This window comes from Ipomoea triloba, chromosome 12, assembly GCF_003576645.1.
Source record: "Ipomoea triloba cultivar NCNSP0323 chromosome 12, ASM357664v1".
Classification (NCBI taxonomy): Eukaryota; Viridiplantae; Streptophyta; class Magnoliopsida; order Solanales; family Convolvulaceae; genus Ipomoea; species Ipomoea triloba.
In genome coordinates, this window is record NC_044927.1 from 11,265,900 (window position 1) to 11,285,010 (window position 19,111).

Here is a 19,111-nt window from a genome sequence, read left to right on the forward strand (position 1 = left end):
AGGGTTCTAGTGAGACCACTTGCTTAGGTAAGATCGTGAGATTACATCTTGTGCATCCATGTAATACTTTTTAATGGTCTATATAGATTAACACACACACACACACACACACTTCGTTCGCACATATTTAATCACCGTTCGCACACACTTCAACTTGAAATCTTAATCAATTTAGACAATTAAAAAATTTTGAGATCAAATCTTGTACATCAATCACCGTTCGCACACATTTAATCACCGTCCGCACACACTTAATCACCATTCGCACACATTTTATTACCGTTCGCACACACTTCAACTTAGCATCTTAAATCAATCTAGACCATTAAATTATTAAATGGATGCACAAGATCTGATCTCACGATCTTACCTAAACAAGTGATTTTATATGATCCTAACTCTCTCTCTCTCTCTCTATATATATATATATATATATATATATATATATATATATATATATATATATATATAAGAGATAACTTATAAACCAAATATATTTATATTACATACCTCAATTTAACCAAACATTTTTTTTTTGAATAGCAATTTAACCAAACATTAGAATTTAACATTCTCAACAATTTAAAATTTCTTAAGGTATGTAATTGAACATTTCATCAACCTAATTGCCTAATTTATATTACTTTCCTTTTATGTTTTCAGAATGCGATTTGCTATTTTAGGAAGTGATCCTAACCCCATTTTAAGAAATCGACACCATTTAGAGCATCTTTATCAGTTGAAGTTTTTTCTCCAGTTTTTTGTAGGCCCTAGCTTCCACCTCACCATCCACTATCTCATTCAATCACAATAACTCTTTTCCACACTAGTTTGAGTTATTTCTTAGTTTTTTGTGGACCCACCATTTTATCCCAATATATTTTAATTATTTCTTTATCTATTTTGTTTATAAATTTATAATTGTATTAAAAATAATAAAACAATATGTGTAGCAATTGTATAGGAATTGTAAAGTTGAAATTAATTAATAAAAAATAATTATAATTAATATGCTTAACACCTAATTAATTAATAAAAATAAGAATTGTAAATTATTATTATTATTATTATTATTATTATTATTTTTATAAAAATAGCCGATGGCAGGCAACGGTCGGAAATATGGTCGTTGCCTGGCAACGGCACTAATTTTGGCCGTTGCTAGCAACGACCATCCATAAATTAAATTGAGAGAGCTGGCAGCCACTCTCAATCGCCCAGCCGCGTGTGTCACACGCGCCCGACTGGTTGGGCGATGAGACGCACATGCATCTCAGCCCTATATATAATTTTTTTTTTATTTCCCTGACAATATCCAAGCATTTGTAGGATGAAACTTTTGTCAATTATCTCCTTTCCACATCAATTTTGGATTATCACTATTCCAACATCCATCTTTTATCCATTGATGGTGTTGCTCTAGTCCTTAATTTGGGGACTATATTTGGGACTTTTTTTTTTTTTTTTTGAAAATTAGATTTGAACTAATTTAGTTAATTATTTTAAACGAAACACCTATATGTATAAATAACCACAATTCCCTACAAGAAAAACTTATAACACGATGAGGACTAATCAAAGTTTGTAAAACCAACAAATACATTCTACAAACGTGGAATTAAAGCTTTTAAGCGTGAATAAATTAAGCGTTAGCGGAGCGGGTAAGGGCTTGAGGGGACACACCAAACCTTTACAATCCAGTGTAAAGTCGACATCAACGCGATTGGGTTTGGGCAAAACAATTTCACGTCAAAACCGAGGCGGAATCTCTCCACCGTTGGATCTCAAACCATCACTCCACCCGTCAACTACGAACCACCCTCACGCCTCATCATCATCTTTTTCACCTAACTGCTTTCGCTCTTCTCCCTAAAATAAGAAAAAAAAACTTTTTATCTCCTCTTCCAAAATCTTCGCTTCTCCTACGCCACCCACTCCCGCTCTTCCCCCCGCTGCATACTGGTAAGCATTTCTGTTGTTTCTCACTTCCTAATGTTGCTTGTGTATGCATTAATTTGTTTGTTTTTAATCCTCGCTAAACCCTAGTTTAGATTGATAGCGAAATGAATCAATGTTTACTCCTTTCGTTTTTGTATATTTAATTGAAATTTGACTGTGTTGTAATAACCGTCTGCTCGGTTTATGGCTGGGAATCTGAATGTGTGCGGTCTGGTTGGATTTTGTTTATTATTATTATTATTGTTGTTGTTTTTTTTCCTTCGTTTGTTGAATTTGGATGGTCTGCTGATGTCGCGGTTAGGTTTTGGGCATCTTGTTGATTTATTGTTGTGCTCCTTTTGTGAATCTAGGGTTTTGGAGATTCATTTCTGATGGAAAGTAACAAGGAGGTTGTAGATGAGCCTCACTTAGTAGAGAGAAATGGTGCTGAGGATGAGGTTTCTGAACTGCCAGTAGAGGAGAAGGAAACTGTCGAGTCAAAAGTTGATGAAGTGCTGGCTAAGGGAATTGCAGCAGAGATGTCCAGTGGTGGTTTGGAGGATAGGGATACAATAGTGGATGAAGGCAGCAATGCTGAGAATGTTGAGGTTGGTGTTGGCTCTTTGCAGGACAAGGCGGAGTCAGATTCAATAGATGATGATGAAAAGTTTGAGGAGGCAGTTGAAGCTGTTGTTGAGGATGAGAAGTTTGAGGAGGCTGTTGAGCCTTCTCCTGAGGCTCAAAGTGCTGATGATGAGACAGGAAGGGAGCTAGAGGTTCTGGGAAATAAGGACTCTGCAGTTCAGGATCAAAATGATTCAGATCAATTTGCGAGGGATGAAACTGCACAATTGGAGAAATTTGACAGTGTTGAGAGTGGTAAAGCAGAGGTGATGGAATTTGTTGATTTGGATGCAACTAGCAAAACTGATACTTCAATATATTTAGTTCAAGAGAATGAAAAATCTGATGTAGTTGCAGAGAAGCCTGAAAATGGAGTTTTGGATCATTTGAACCCAGAGGAAACTCTAACCTCTGATGCTATTAAGACCTATGTCAATGAAAATGATTCGATGACTGTAGATGATGGCAAACATGATGAGGGAGTTCATGAAAAGTTGGGAATGCGAGATGCCAATGAAGTGAAAGGAGGTCATGGCAATCCCCAGAAACCGGCTGAATCTTACAAAGACATTTTGCTTCGATCCAAAAAATCTATTGAGGCGAGGGAAACATCCGATACAACTGATACTGGATTTCAGGATGAGGTTGACATTCATAATTGCAACTCAGCTATCCCTGACACTGAATCGAAGGGTGAGAAGTGTACTGATCTGGATGAGAAGGATTCATTGCTTCTGGAATCGGTGGACTCTGATGGTGAGATTGAAGAGGGGAAGGATGTTCCTCCATGTGATACTTCAGTTAATGGACACCATGGAGAAAGTTTACTCTTCAACGAGGGAATGAAGGAAAAGCAATCACTAGTTCTTAAATCATTGAATTCAGGTAAAAATGATGAAGAGCAGAAGGATGTCCGGAGCAATGATGATGGCGATCCAGACCACCAAAGAGTAAGCTCCAAATTATCTATAGAATCAAAAGAAAACGAATTACCTGATCCAGCTACCAACCACCATGGAGACAGTTCAGTGGGAAATAGAGCAACCACTCTTGAAGTTGTTAGCTCTCATCCATCCAAAGATTCCATGGGGTTGCCGGTGCTTAGCTCCTTTAATCAGGATAACCAGTATGGAGAGCAGAAGGATGTCCAGAGTAATGATACAGTTCTGGACCACCAAGGAGGAAGCTTTAAGTTACCTCCAGAATCTAAAGAAAATGAAATACCTGAACCAGCTATTAAGCACAATGGAGACAGTTCAGTGGGTTATAAAGCAGTTGCTCCTGAATCCAATTGTTCTCATCCATCCAAAGATTCCATTGATGTTGAGACCTGTGCTAGTTCCTCTGACTTGGGTGTAGAAATTTCAAAACATCCTCAACCTCAATTCGTGAAATCTACCCCCGAGATCCCCAAAGCTGTGGCTAAGGAGCCTGTTGACGTTAAACAAGTGATATATATGGAAGCAAATCAAACTATTCCTTTGAATGGAGAAGAGGAAACCAAATCTGTTACAGATTCATCTTCCTTTGCTGTATCTGCAAGAGAAGATGAAACGAAATCTGCAACAGATTCATCTGCCCCTGCTGCTGCATCTGCAAGAGAAGAGGAAACTAAATCTGCTACGGATTCATCTTCCTCTGCTGCATCTGCAAGAGAAGAGGAAACTAAATCTGCGACAGATTCTTCTTCTTCTGCTGCACCTACAACACATATTGCAACCCCTACTCGTCCAGCTGGCCTTGGGCGTGCTGCCCCGCTGCTGGAACCTGCACCTCGGGTGGTGCAGCCACCTCGATTGAATGGAGCAGTATCACAGGTGCAAAACCAACTTGTTGAAGAATCCACAAATGCTGAGGGTGAAGAAAATGATGAGACACGTGAGAAGCTCCAAATGATACGAGTTAGATTTTTGCGCCTTGCTCATCGGCTTGGGCAGACTCCACATAATGGTGTTGTTGCTCAGGTCTTGTACAGACTAGGATTAGCTGAACAACTGAGAGGAAGAAATGGAGGTCGTGTTGCTGCTTTTAGCTTTGATCGTGCTAGTGCTATGGCAGAGCAGCTTGAGGCTGCTGGACAGGAACCCTTGGATTTCTCTTGCACAATTATGGTTCTTGGGAAGACAGGGGTTGGTAAAAGTGCAACCATAAATTCCATATTTGATGAAGGTAAAATTGACACTGATGCTTTCCAAATTGGAACAAAGAAGGTTCAGGATGTTGTTGGAACTGTGCAGGGGATCAAGGTCCGGGTAATTGACACGCCAGGACTTTTACCTTCATGGTCAGATCAGCGCCAAAATGAGAAGATACTCCATTCTGTCAAAAACTTTATCAAGAAAACACCTCCAGATATTGTTCTGTATCTTGATAGGTTGGATATGCAGAGCAGAGATTATGGTGACATGCCATTATTACGGACAATAACAAATATATTTGGATCATCAATATGGTTTAATGCTATTGTTGTTTTGACACATGCTGCGTCTGCTCCACCTGAAGACACGAATGGTACTGCCACAAGCTATGATGTTTTTGTAACTCAGCGTTCACTTGTTGTGCAGCAAGCTATTCGTCAAGCAGCTGGAGATATGCGCCTTATGAATCCTGTTTCTTTGGTGGAAAATCACTCAGCATGCAGGACTAATAGAGCTGGGCAAAGAGTATTGCCTAACGGTCAGGTTTGGAAACCTCACCTGTTGCTTCTGTCATTTGCCTCAAAAATTTTGGCTGAAGCAAATAAACTTTTGAAGTTGCAAGATAGTCCTCCTGGAAGGACTTTTGCCCATCAAGCACAAGCACCTCCCTTACCCTTTCTTCTATCATCCTTTCTGCAACCAAGACCACAGGTTAAATTGCCAATGGAGCAATTTGGTGAGGATGATGAGGCTTTAGATGATGAATTGGATGAATCCTCAGATTCCGAAGATGAGTCAGAGTTTGATCAACTGCCTCCATTTAAATGTTTGACCAAAGCCCAGCTAGCAAAGCTCACAAAAGAGCAAAGGAAGGCATATTATGATGAACTGGAATACAGGGAAAAGCTTTTTATGTTGAAGCAGTTGAAAGAGGAGAGAAGGCGGCGGAAGGCATTGAAGCAAAGGCAAGCCGCTTCTAAAGATTTGCCTGCTAATTCTGAAGAAAGTACAGAAGAGGATATTAATGGTGCAGCTTCTGTTCCTGTGCCCATTCCAGACATGGCCTTACCTGCTTCATTTGATTCTGATAACCCAACTCATAGATATCGTCGTCTGGATTCTTCTAATCAGTGGTTTGTGAGGCCTGTCCTAGATTCACATGGTTGGGACCATGATGTTGGTTATGAGGGCATAAATGTGGAAAGATTGTTTGTGGTCAAAGAGAAGATCCCTATATCTTTCTCTGGTTCATTATCAAAGGATAAAAAGGACAGCAGCCTACAAATGGAAATAGCAAGTTCACTGAATCATGGTGATGGGAAAGCAACCTCTTTAGGCTTTGATATGCAGTCACTAGGTAAGGATATTGCTTATACCCTTCGCAGTGAGACAAAGTTTCTTAATTTCAGAAAAAATAAGGCAACTGCTGGTCTTTCGGCTACTCTCCTGGGTGATGCCATAACTGGGGGGTTTAAAGTTGAAGACAAATTTATTGTTAGCAAACGCGGCCAGGTTGTCATTTCAGGTGGTGCCATGTTTGGTCGTGGGGATGTTGCTTATGCTGGTAGCTTGGAAGCCACATTGAGAGATAAAGATCATCCCCTTGGCCGTTTTCTATCTACTCTTGGACTCTCTTTCATGGATTGGCATGGAGATATTTCTTTTGGATGCAATTCTCAAACGCAAATACCTGTTGGGCGACACACAAACTTGATTGCCCGTGTTAACATTAATGATAAGGGTTCTGGACAGGTCAGTCTTCGCCTGGCCAGCTCTGAACAGCTTCAGATAGCCTTAATTTGCCTGGTTCCTCTTGCCAGAAAGATACTAGGTTATTGTCAGCAAGTTCAATACACTTAATATGACGAAATCAGGTCATACAAGATTGAGCAGTCATAGTCATTAAGTGTGACTTCTGCATTGTTCTTTAGTTCATGCTTATCAATTAAAAGTGAGTATCTCTACAATGCTGCTTTCTTTTATTAGACCTAGTATGGCTTGCTTTGAATTTTTTAATATTTTTGACTTCTTTTCTTACAGTTAAACTTGTGTCATTATGTGGTGGAAGTAATGATGCTCTTTTTCAACAGTGTGTGAAAGCCTTTTCTACCTTCAACACGGAATACAATTTTCTATATGCATTTGGCTTTGGGTCTTCCTAGAAATTAGTTTCTTCCTGAAGGAATGTTTTCCTACCTCAAATCTATTGCTGCTTATGCTGCTAACTCAATATTTATTAAAGTATTTAACCAATCGCAAGTATATGTGAAGCTAATTAGTTAGGTAACATGATGCTATCTAGTGTTAAAGCTTGGAGGGGGGGGGGGGGGGATGCATTTGTTGCTGATTTAACTGTGTTGGTTATTGTTTTCTTTATTCTTGTTTCTGATGATGATACCTATACTAGGATCACTGTCTGTATAAGAAGTGCCATGTGTCGTGTTACTGGGGTGATGGTAATGAACTAGTCACATGTTACTTGGTATGGTAAATGAAAGTGATGTGTCTTGTTAGTGTTGTGATGGCTAATAAACTAGCCCCCTTCTGCTATACTGTTTTGTGAATCTATATTTGGTGAAGTTTCTGCTTGGTGTCATCTGATCCTTTGTTAATGGGAAGGCTTTGTGTGCAGACTCACTCAATATTGTGTAGGAGAAAGTTTGGATGTGGAGAACCATTGTCAGAGTCTTGTTCGGCTTTCTGAAGGATCACCTGTCTGGAAAACGTTTTGTTCTATTCTATCTGAAGAAGAGATGTAATAGAATAGTTTATTTTCATGCATTTAGAATATCCGGTTTTGTCACTTTCCATAGCCTTTTATTTAGACTTGATGCTGGAACATTATTGAAATAATGTAATTTCAAGTCTTTTCCTTTGGGTTTCTAGAATGTAAATTGAAAACTATTTTATTAGAGTAATTGTACATGGTGTGTTTGGCCGGAAAATTTTACCAGATGCATCTGATGATGATTGGTTTATAAACAAGGCGTTTTGGTTGAATGTAATTGAGTGGTAATTGAATTGTAATTTAATGAAGGGGCTCTCGATTTACATTGTTTGGTCGGAGGAAATTGTAATTTCACTGAATTGCAATTCTTTTATTTTGTTGAATTACAATTTATGGGATGATGAGATAATTCAATGCTTGTGGGAAAGGGAAAAATAGAAGAAATGACAAAAGTATCTTTGGTGATTGTTTTTTGATTATTACACAAGAATTATTAATCTTTATACCATTTTTTTCCTTCGCATTCTCAATAATTATATTTCTTTATACCAAACAATATAATTTGAATTCTTACATTATTACTACCTTATTCTTCCCCACCAAATATTCTTTCTCCACCAAATTGCAATTTTTTTCTTCCTAATTTTTTCTCCCAACCAAACATTCCATAAAAGCATTTACAATGAATGCTTGTATTTGTGGGTCAACTCACTTAGATATCAATATTTAATATTGAGTTAATTCATTTTGGTTTTAAATTTATGGGTGCAAGTACACTTTTAGTCATTTGATGGGAACATTTCTTATTGGTCATACTATTATTGTGACATGACCATTTTTGATTATCTATCACAAATATGTTTAAATGATGTTGGGGGGGGGGGGGGGGGGGGGGGGGGGGGGGGGGGGGGGGGGGGGGGGGGGGGGGGGGGGGGGGGGGGGGGGGGGGGGGGGGGGGGGGGGGGGGGGGGGGGGGGGGGGGGGGGGGGGGGGGGGGGGGGGGGGGGGGGGGGGGGGGGGGATGCATTTGTTGCTGATTTAACTGTGTTGGTTATTGTTTTCTTTATTCTTGTTTCTGATGATGATACCTATACTAGGATCACTGTCTGTATAAGAAGTGCCATGTGTCGTGTTACTGGGGTGATGGTAATGAACTAGTCACATGTTACTTTGGTGATGGTAAATGAAAGTGATGTGTCTTGTTAGTGTTGTGATGGCTAATAAACTAGCCCCCTTCTGCTATACTGTTTTGTGAATCTATATTTGGTGAAGTTTCTGCTTGGTGTCATCTGATCCTTTGTTAATGGGAAGGCTTTGTGTGCAGACTCACTCAATATTGTGTAGGAGAAAGTTTGGATGTGGAGAACCATTGTCAGAGTCTTGTTCGGCTTTCTGAAGGATCACCTGTCTGGAAAACGTTTTGTTCTATTCTATCTGAAGAAGAGATGTAATAGAATAGTTTATTTTCATGCATTTAGAATATCCGGTTTTGTCACTTTCCATAGCCTTTTATTTAGACTTGATGCTGGAACATTATTGAAATAATGTAATTTCAAGTCTTTTTCCTTTGGGTTTCTAGAATGTAAATTGAAAACTATTTTATTAGAGTAATTGTACATGGTGTGTTGGCGCGGAAAATTTTACCAGATGCATCTGATGATGATTGGTTTATAACAAGGCGTTTTGGTTGAATGTAATTGAGTGGTAATTGAATTGTAATTTAATGAAGGGGCTCTCGATTTACATTGTTTGGTCGGAGGAAATTGTAATTTCACTGAATTGCAATTCTTTTATTTTGTTGAATTACAATTTATGGGATGATGAGATAATTCAATGCTTGTGGGAAAGGGAAAAATAGAAGAAATGACAAAAGTATCTTTGGTGATTGTTATTTTGATTATTACACAAGAATTATTAATCTTTATACCATTTTTTTCCTTCGCATTCTCAATAATTATATTTCTTTATACCAAACAATATAATTTGAATTCTTACATTATTACTACCTTATTCTTTCCCCACCAAATATTCTTTCTCCACCAAATTGCAATTTTTTTTCTTCCTAATTTTTTCTCCCAACCAAACATTCCATAAAAGCATTTACAATGAATGCTTGTATTTGTGGGGTCAACTCACTTAGATATCAATATTTAATATTGAGTTAATTCTATTTTTGGTTTTAAATTTATGGGTGCAAGTACACTTTTAGTCATTTGATGGGAACATTTCTTATTGGTCATACTATTATTGTGACATGACCATTTTTGATTATCTATCAACAAATATGTTTAAATGATGTTAAATATGAAGACACATGTTCTCTCTTGAAAATGTTTATATATATATATATATATATATATATATATATATATATATATATATATATATATAGATTTTTGTTCAAATGCGGCGGCGAGCTCCGGTGCGGTCATGCGGCCTAAGCTGTACCGCCCAATTTCATTAATCCTACTGAAATTCGCGTATGTTTAAGTGGGGTTATTATGGTAATTTTAGTATTTATGTTACATGAATTGGAATGGTGCATTTTAGTACATAGTGTGGTGCGTTTGAATACATGCTGTGGTGCGTTTTATTACGTATGTTGGTGCGTTAACTGTGTTATGGAATGGTGTGTTTTAATCTATCCGCTGGTGCATTTTTATACGTAGAATGCTGTGTAACTGTGTTGTAGAATGGTGTGTTTTAATTCGTTGTTTGGTGCATTTTAGTACATTGAATGGTGTGTATTTTAACACGTGTTTCTAATAAGTGTGGTGCATTTTAATACGTAGAATGATGCATGCTTTAGCACATGTATGTTTTCTAATATGTGTAAATAGTGTATGCTTATAATCTGACATGAGACACGTTGTGGTACATTTTAATACGTAGAATGATGTGTTTTATTAAGTATATTGATGAATTTTAAGTGAATATGTGCATTTGGTATATTGTGTGGAATTGTGTGTTTTATCGGTTCTCTGGTGCGATTTTGTACGTAGAATGGTGTGTTCTGTAACACACACACACACACACATATATATATATATATATATATATATATATATATAGAGAGAGAGAGAGAGAGAAAGAGTCATGATCAGGTGTGGGCTGGTCATTAGGTGTGGTAGTGCGGCCTATTTTCAGCCATTAGATCATATCAACTCATCAAATCAACGCGCAATATATATATATATATATATATATATATATATATATATAAAAGTTCAAATGAGAACCTTTGCTAACCTAAGAACTTGTGAACTAATTTGGATTGTCCTTTTAATCTAATGGTTGAGATTTTTTTTTAGTAACGATTTGTGTTGCATTAAAAAGGAGGGAAAATGTGTATTTTTCCATCATGTTTCTTTATATGCAGTATGTGTGTTATGCTAAATTCTCTACTGCGTGCTTGTAATTTCCTTAGGCAAATCTAAACTATGCAGGTGATTTGGTCGCTGCTCCATTTTCTCAAAACTGGTTTCAAGATATTGGGGCTCCACATTATGCCACTCTAGATTCCTCTTCTTTGCTGCAAGTAGAAACCTATATGGGCAACAAGACAGTTCAAGTTGGTAATGGTATACGTTTGAATATTTTTGGTTTTGGAAACACTTCTATATCCTCTACCTTGCGTTCCCTTCAGTTACAAAATGTTTTTCATGTTCCCCATCTTACTAATTCTCTCTTGTCCGTCAAACGTTTTTTCACTGACAATAATATTTTCTTTGAGTTTCATCCATCATTTTTTGTTGTGAAGGACATAACCACCAATCAAATTCTACTTAGAGGAGAGCTCAAGGGGATTATACAAACTTCTGGTACAAAATCCCAGTGCACTTGTCACATCCAAAAGGTTATCAGTAGTTTGGCACAATCGTCTTGGTCATCGCCACTCTAGAGCCCTACATAGAATTTGATGTCATTATCTAGTGCCAAAGTCATCAAGTGATAGTAGTACTTCTCTTTGTTTTACCTGTCAACTAGGGAAATCCTCACGATTTCCTCAAGAATGACTCACAACATCTTTTTTTTTTTCTTTTTTTTTTTAAATTTAATTTACACTGATATTTGGGGCTCATCCATATTGTTTTATCGAATAAAGGACACCGTTATTTCATTGTATTTGTTGATGATTACTCCATGTATACTTGGTTGTTTCCGATGAAACTATAGACATGCATTTGTGCCATTTTTAATTAATTTATGGCACTGGTTGAGCATATCATTTTCACAAAAATAAAAGCCATTCAATTTGATCTAAGTGGAAAATACAAAAAGCTTTGAAAACTCTTTGCCTGTCTTGGAATAAACCATCGTCAGTCTTGTGTCTACACCCATGAGCAAAACGGACGTGTCAAAAGACGTTACAAACACATTGTTGAAACTAGTCTAACCTTACTTGCTCAAGCCTATGTTCCTATAAAGTTTTAGTCCTATGCCTATGAAACAACAGTTTCTCTAATTAACCGAATGCCCTCTGCAACCTTAAACAATCTTCGTCCCTATAGTTAATACAAAATAGAGTATCGCTCTACTCTATCTATCTTCCTTGGTTAACCAGAGTTTTTTAGAGGATATCATTACTTGAATCTAAATACTAGAAAAATTCTTACCATTCGCCATGTTCGATTTGATGAGTGTGTTTTCTCTTTTGCAGCTAAAATTCCTCCATAGGTTTCCACTACGACTCAAGATGCAAAACCATGTGTTGTCGTCAATATACCAGGTGAACTGAAGTGCTAGAATTTCAACATACCCGTGTCATAGCTATATCGACATTCCAGTGAGTGACATGGCCGCGACACAGTCCCGACAGGGGTGTGTTACAGTGAATCCAAGCATTGCGACTTTTGACATGGGCGTGTGGCCGCCATGTCTGGAGTCCTACTTCCATTAAGGAACATGGCCCCAACACGCTCCTGACACACCCGTGTCATCAGAACCTCCACACCCCCGAGCAATTCTGCTCCCTATCCTTCTCCAAGAGACCTTTCTAGACCCAAGCGCCCTCATCACACACATCCTATGATTTTAAGGCACATGGCTTATGATTTCACAGGTAACAAAGCCTTAATTGCATGTATTGATGACTAAGAACCCACATGCCACTCCTAATATGTGAAAAACCCTAAATAGAGAACCACGATGGGTGAAGAATTTAATGCACTGCTGCACAACAACACTAGGAGGCTGGTTTCACATGAAAACGATATGAATTTCATTGGATGCAAATGGGTTTTACTGAATCAAAAAGGAGAGCTGATTGTACCGTTGCATGATGCAAAGCTAGCCTTGTTGCGAGGTCAATCAGGTTGAAGTAGAAGATTACTTTGACACTTGTAGTCTTGTTGCCAAACTAACTTCAATAAGACTTCTCTTATCTCTTACTAAGACAAATGATTGGTCTATCAAACGGTTTGATGCTCACAATGCTTTTCTCAATTGCTGCTTGAGTGAAAATGTCTAGGATATATTGACAACAATTTTTCCACTCATGTCTATATGCTCCAAAGGTCTCTTTGTGGTTTAAACCAAGCACCACGTGCATGGTTGAAGCATCTTCAAGATTGCCTACTCTCAATTGGTTTCAAGGCATCAAAAACTGATGTGTCACTATTTATTTATTCCACTGAAAATACTTACATTTATCTCATTATTTATGTTGATGACATACTAATCATGAGCAACAACACTAGTTTCTCAGCTTCAGTAACAAGCAATCTAGCTAACACTTTAAAAATCTAGGATATGTTATCTCTAAGCTTTTTCTTGGGGAATGAGATAGTACATAGCAAGGGGGTGGTTCTTCTAACACAATAGAGGTACATGTTAGAGATACTCAAAAGATCTAGAATGGAGCACTGCAAGTCAATTTCCACACCAATTTCAGTCAACAACAAGCTAAGTGCATCAGACTCATCTCAACCGTATGATAAGCCAACATAGTACTGCGACATAGTTGGAGTACTCTAATATCTCACCATCACTCGTTCAGATCTCTCCTTTGCCGTCAACAAACTTTGTAAATTTATGTAGTCTCAAACCAATGATCAATAGATTCCCCTAAACCATGTTCTAAGGTATGCCAAAGCAACTCTAGACTATGAACTTCGCCTTATGAAATCAAATTTAGACGATATTCATGCATTCCCGGACTCGGATTGGGCCGGTTGTCCTAATGACCGAATTTTCTATCTTTTTTGGTAAGAATATAATTTCAAGGGCTTGCCACAAACAAAAGACAATTGTTATATCCTCAACAAAAGTAGAATACAAAGTTATTGCTCATGTCTTAGTGAAAGTTACAAGGTTAGTTGCTTTAATTAAAGAGCTTTGTCTTATTGTGCAAAAACCGCCAAAACTTTAGTGTGACAATCTTATGTCACCTATTTGTGTGCAAATCTTGTGTTTCATGAAAGAACTAAACATGTTGAAATTGACTAAAATTTTGTTTGTCACAAAGTGACATCAAAAGAAATACAAGTGAACTTCATCTCTATAAAAGACCGGCTAGTCGACATCTTCACCAATCCACTAACCACAACAAGATTCATTGATCAAAGAGACAAGCTCAATGTTCTCTCTAGAGAGCCTTAAGCTTGAAAGGGTGTATTAGGACTCTGTACTCTAGGCACACTAGAATTCATTCTCCCCCTCCATATATTATTAGGAATATAACCATTTGTCCATTTACCATTCCTATCCTGACTGAGACTATTTGTATCCATATAGATAGTCCCTTTCATGTGATTGTACGTATAATTCAGGGGTATTCAATAATAATTTATTCTTTCAGAATTATTATTCTCCTTAGGTTTATTTTTCTCATCGTTACAAGAAAATTATATTTAAAAAAGAACTATTTTGAACATATTCTTATCGTGAATGGAAGGTAGTACAATTGAATGGAAGGTAAAAATGCTATAAGTTTATGATGTGAAATACTATATTAACGATTAAGAGTATATTGTCTGTCAAAGGCTTTATGATCTAATGGCACCTGATTTACATTTCTACATGAAACAGCTAATCTTCATACAATCGGCATCTCTGGATAATCGTGAATAACTAATTTTGCGTGAAAATTAAGTTATATGTTAGAAAGTTGGCCGAAAATGACATTAAATTAGTCATTTTGTGGTATAATTCTAGTATAATTCACTTTCAATTTGAGTCTTGAATCTTTTATAAACTCAAAAGGAATAATGAGTGTATTAAAAAATTAAGAGTTAATATCTAATTTGATCTTTTGACCATTAAGTATTGCTTAATTTAGAAAAGAGTTTATTACTGAAATGGTCACTCGACTATTGCGAAATTATCAATTTGGTCATCGACAATTTTTCTTGCCCAGTTAAATCCTCAAACTTTGAAAAATTTAACCATTTTGGTCCTCCGTTTGTTTTGGTGTTAAACAACCGTTAAATTGGGACCAAATTGGTAATTTTGCTATAGTCAGGGGACCATTTCGGTAATTAATTTTTGACTGAAATGGTCACTCGACTATTGCAAAATTATCAATTTGGTCATCGACAATTTTTCTTGCCCAGTTAAAATTATCAATTTGGTCATCGACAATTTTTCTTGCCCAGTTAAATCCTCAAACTTTGAAAAATTTAACCATTTTGGTCCTCCGTTTGTCTCAAACTTTGAAAAATTTAACCATTTTGGTCCTCCGTTTGTTTTGGTGTTAAACAACCGTTAAATTGGGACCAAATTGGTAATTTTGCTATAGTCAAGGGACCATTTCGGTAATTAATTTTTGACTGAAATGGTCTCTTGATTGTAATGAAATTATCAATTTGGTCCTGATTTAATAGATATCAAACGGTAAAATAAACGGAGGACCAAAATGGTTAAATATTTCAAAGTGTGAGGACTTAATTGGGCAAAATAAATTGTCGATGACCAAATTGATAATTTCGCAATAGTCAAGAGACTATTTCGGTAATAAACTCTTTTGAAAATATCCAATTTAGTTCTTTGACTCGATGACCCAAATACGATTTTACAAGTCAAAGAACTAAATTGAGTATTTTCAAAGTCGGGGACTAATTTAAGTAATACTTAATAGTTGATGGCTCAAAATGAGTATTAACTCAAAAATTAATTTTTAAGTATACACATTTAAGTCGGAAAAATAGATAAGATTCGATAAATTTTGTAATAGTTTACTTTTTTTTTTTTTATAGCTTGTAATAGTTTACTTAGTCTTTGTCCCATATTAAAAAAAAAGAAGTTTGCTAAAAATTATTATTACTTTCAAATACTTGTGAAAACTCCCACATAATCAACACAAACATACACATGATGTTCTGCCACGTAAATTTCCACAAACCAGTAAAGAAACAAACACGAGATTGATGAGATAGATAATACATACACCTCCGATCCGATCCACACATATACTCCAATCGCATCAGTAATGCAATACCGTAACATGATACTCCACAATGGCAATCCCAGACGTGACATTAAACAAATAAGTCTTGGCGGTGGCGACGCCTCGTGCTAGCCTGAAAACACCAGACCCACCCACGATGGGCATCTCACGGTACTCCTTAGAAGTAGGGTTCCGCCCAAGAAGGCTTAGAGTGCTACCATTATATTCCCCTCCCGTGAACACGAAATTGAGTGCCATAAGCAAGCCTATCTCGCTAAATGATGCCGAACCGTACATCCCTTGGGCGTGGCCGACGATCGTGGAGTTCAGTTCTGGGCCGACCGTCAATGGCTCGTCCGCCATGGACAGGGAGCCGAAGGAGGTACTTGATTTGCTCGTAATGTTGGACTGAGCTATTTGCAGAGCGGTTGGGTTTTTGCCCTTGGCAATGTCATGAAAATAAAAGTGCAGTTTAGTCACCCTTTCTTTCGCGTAGGAAAGACTTTCGAACCACTGGTCCACCGCCTTGGGATCAAAAGCGACGCCACGCGCCGCCGCTGAAGTGGCGGTGAACATCAGGCAAAGCAGAACAAAAATGTCCATCTCTCTTGAGTCTTGTCATTCTTAGTACCTCGCCTCTGCTCATATATATAGGCAGGCCACCTATTTTAACCGCAAATTAATTGGTGTGTGGATTGGGTCACCCCACACCACATTTTTATACCATATACCATGTCCACATTGGATTATAGATTCAGATTTGAATGCGTCAGCAATTAAAAGATTATGTATTTACTTATACTCATAATATATTAACAATATACACACACATATATATGGCCATAGGACGGTTCAAGGTTGAACTAGAAAGATTGGCTATAACAGAATACTCATCCGAAGTCTGAACAAAATAAGCCAAACATGGGAACGGTCCATCAACGTATCCACTGAGATTTTATTGGCGGAGAAAATGAATAAGGACAGTTTTGTAGAGTAAATAATTAGAGGAGGTAAGTTTGAGGGGAATAAAGTGGTATGGTACCCGTAGAGTATTTATTGGTGCTAGGGGTGGGTTGACAACCATGATTCGTTTTGGTCTATCGATACAAAATGAGAACAAAAATTTCTAGAGAGAGTTTAATTATTATTGATAAATCGTATTTACAAAGTACATAAACAAATGTTGTGTATGGATACAATAGATAGTCCTAGTTAGAATAGGACTGATAAAAGTAGAGTTACAAAAGTATTTAGAGATGGAGTAAGAATCCTAAAGCTTATAAAAAAGTAATACATATGCACATTCAAGTACCTGAATGAATGAATGCACGCATGCACGCACGCACGCGCGCGCGCACACACACATATATATATATATAGTGTGTGTGTGTGTGAGTACACACATGCTTGCACCACATACAATCAAGTCCGTACACACACACACACACACACACTATATATATATAGTGTGTGTGTGTGTGTGTGAGTAAACACATGCTTGCACCACATACAATCAAGTCCGTTTTTATCATTTTATAGGCATGAGACATGTCAAACGAAAAATGACCTGACGTAAAGATGATTTATGTTTTTTAGTATTATTTTCAGCACATAATTATTTTATTATTACAACACAAAATATCATTTTAATTTTACTACAGTTTCATTTGAAGACCATAATTCACATAGGTTCACACGACGCTACTGTATAACAATTGTAAGGTGGTGGGGTGGCCCTCTCCTAGCTTGGCCCTGTTTGGTAAATGGCTGTTGGCTTGGATGTTTGGGTTAGAATGTATGATTTGTTGATAATATTAGCTGATTGTAGAAAGTTGTTTGATAAACTAGCTGTTAGCTGATAGCTATTTGGTATAATTTATTTTCTCAAAAAGCTAATTGAAAAGGCTGCTTTGAGTAGCCTTTTGAATTTTAACATTTTGGAGTTACAAAAAAACTTATTAACCAAACAACTAATAGTGGTCAAATAAGTCAAAATTGACTGATAGGCTGATTATTTACCAAACAGGGCCATTATCATCATTTACAACTTATTAAAAAATTTTAATTTCGAATAATTTAGTAATTTTAAGTTGAGAAATTGTATAAAAATAGAATGATGTTGATGAACACGGGAATACTCTTGGTTGGTAAATGGGGCATCAAATTTTATTCTTTAAATATAATTTTATTCTATTGATTCTATGATATAAGGGTAGAGCGGCCAAATCAACATAAAATCTTTCATTGATTTGACATCAGAAACTAATTTTTTTTAGTACGACATCAGAAACTATTTAATTATTTATTTATTTCATTGACTTTTTATATAAATAATGAATTCGAGCTAATGTTGTTCGGGGAAGGGTGTATATTTGTACATATAGAGTTTATATTTAACTAATTATTAACGTTTAAAGTTAGTTTAAAAGTCTAAGTTATAAAAGAGTGTAATTCAATTTGTAAAATGACATTTAATTTATCAAATGTTATGTTAATTTCAATCTAATCAATGCTAGCTCATCACGTACCTAACATGCGCATTAAATTGTAATGTATTTAATAATTTATTAAATCTTTATTAAAATTAGAGCCAATTAAACATACGAGGAGGAGCTTTATACCCAAATCCCAATTGGAGTGGCAAATTCAAGTTCTATACAAAATCTTATATATTTATTAGTAGAAAAGGAATCAAGAAAAGTGTCAACTACTATGTAATATAATGACATCTTTGTTATCATTTCAAATGTATAGTTACAAGCTCAAACCCTGGTGGTAGAGTTATTGATTCTTTAGAATGAAAAAGAAAAAACAAAAATGACAGACTTGACACTTTCTCACATACTCCAAACAATCGACCCTGACGCGAGGCCAATGGTATCCCTGAAAGATAACCTCATGCATTTCAAACATTACTCAATCGAACCTCATGCATTTCAAACATTACTCAATCGACTTCTGCCTTGGTGAGGCACCACAGTAGTGGCCCCCCAAAAGATAATTTGAATAGTTTATCTTCTATCACCTGATAGGAGGGAACCATTGCTATCACCTTCTTCACTCGAGTCGGATCATTAGGGGTGGCTCCATTGACTTTGTACAAGAGCATTTCGTGCATCCATTCGTTATGGGCGGGGAGGATAGCTAATACCTCGTCTTTCTCTATATTAGGTGTCTCGACCTCGATGACCTAAGCAATCCTCGAGATGTACTCGAGATGCTCCTTGACCCCCAGTGTCAGGCAAGAGAGGAGATCAGCTTCCCCATTCTCTATCCTCGGGATTTGTTCCAATTCAC

General features: G+C 36.9%; 2 protein-coding genes across 3 annotated transcripts; one reads left to right on the forward strand and one right to left on the reverse strand.

Annotated features, from left to right (window-relative positions):
- Positions 1–1,733: 1,733 nt before the first annotated feature.
- LOC116000355 (translocase of chloroplast 120, chloroplastic-like) lies at positions 1,734–7,424 on the forward strand. Of its 2 annotated transcripts, none has more exons than XM_031240421.1 (3): positions 1,734–1,962; positions 2,310–6,651; positions 7,320–7,424. In XM_031240421.1, the coding sequence occupies exon 2, from the start codon at positions 2,331–2,333 to the stop codon at positions 6,558–6,560; it is 4,230 nt and encodes a 1,409-aa protein (XP_031096281.1). In that variant the 5' UTR covers positions 1,734–1,962; positions 2,310–2,330; the 3' UTR covers positions 6,561–6,651; positions 7,320–7,424. The 2 variants fall into 2 exon arrangements, with proteins under 2 accessions (XP_031096281.1, XP_031096280.1); XM_031240420.1 differs by having other exon boundaries at positions 1,735–1,962; positions 7,333–7,424.
- Positions 7,425–15,685: 8,261 nt separating this feature from the next.
- On the reverse strand, positions 15,686–16,417 carry LOC116000436 (dirigent protein 22-like). Its single transcript, XM_031240525.1, has one exon. It carries the CDS (start codon positions 16,415–16,417, stop codon positions 15,851–15,853), a length of 567 nt encoding a protein of 188 aa, XP_031096385.1. The 3' UTR covers positions 15,686–15,850.
- Positions 16,418–19,111: the final 2,694 nt, after the last annotated feature.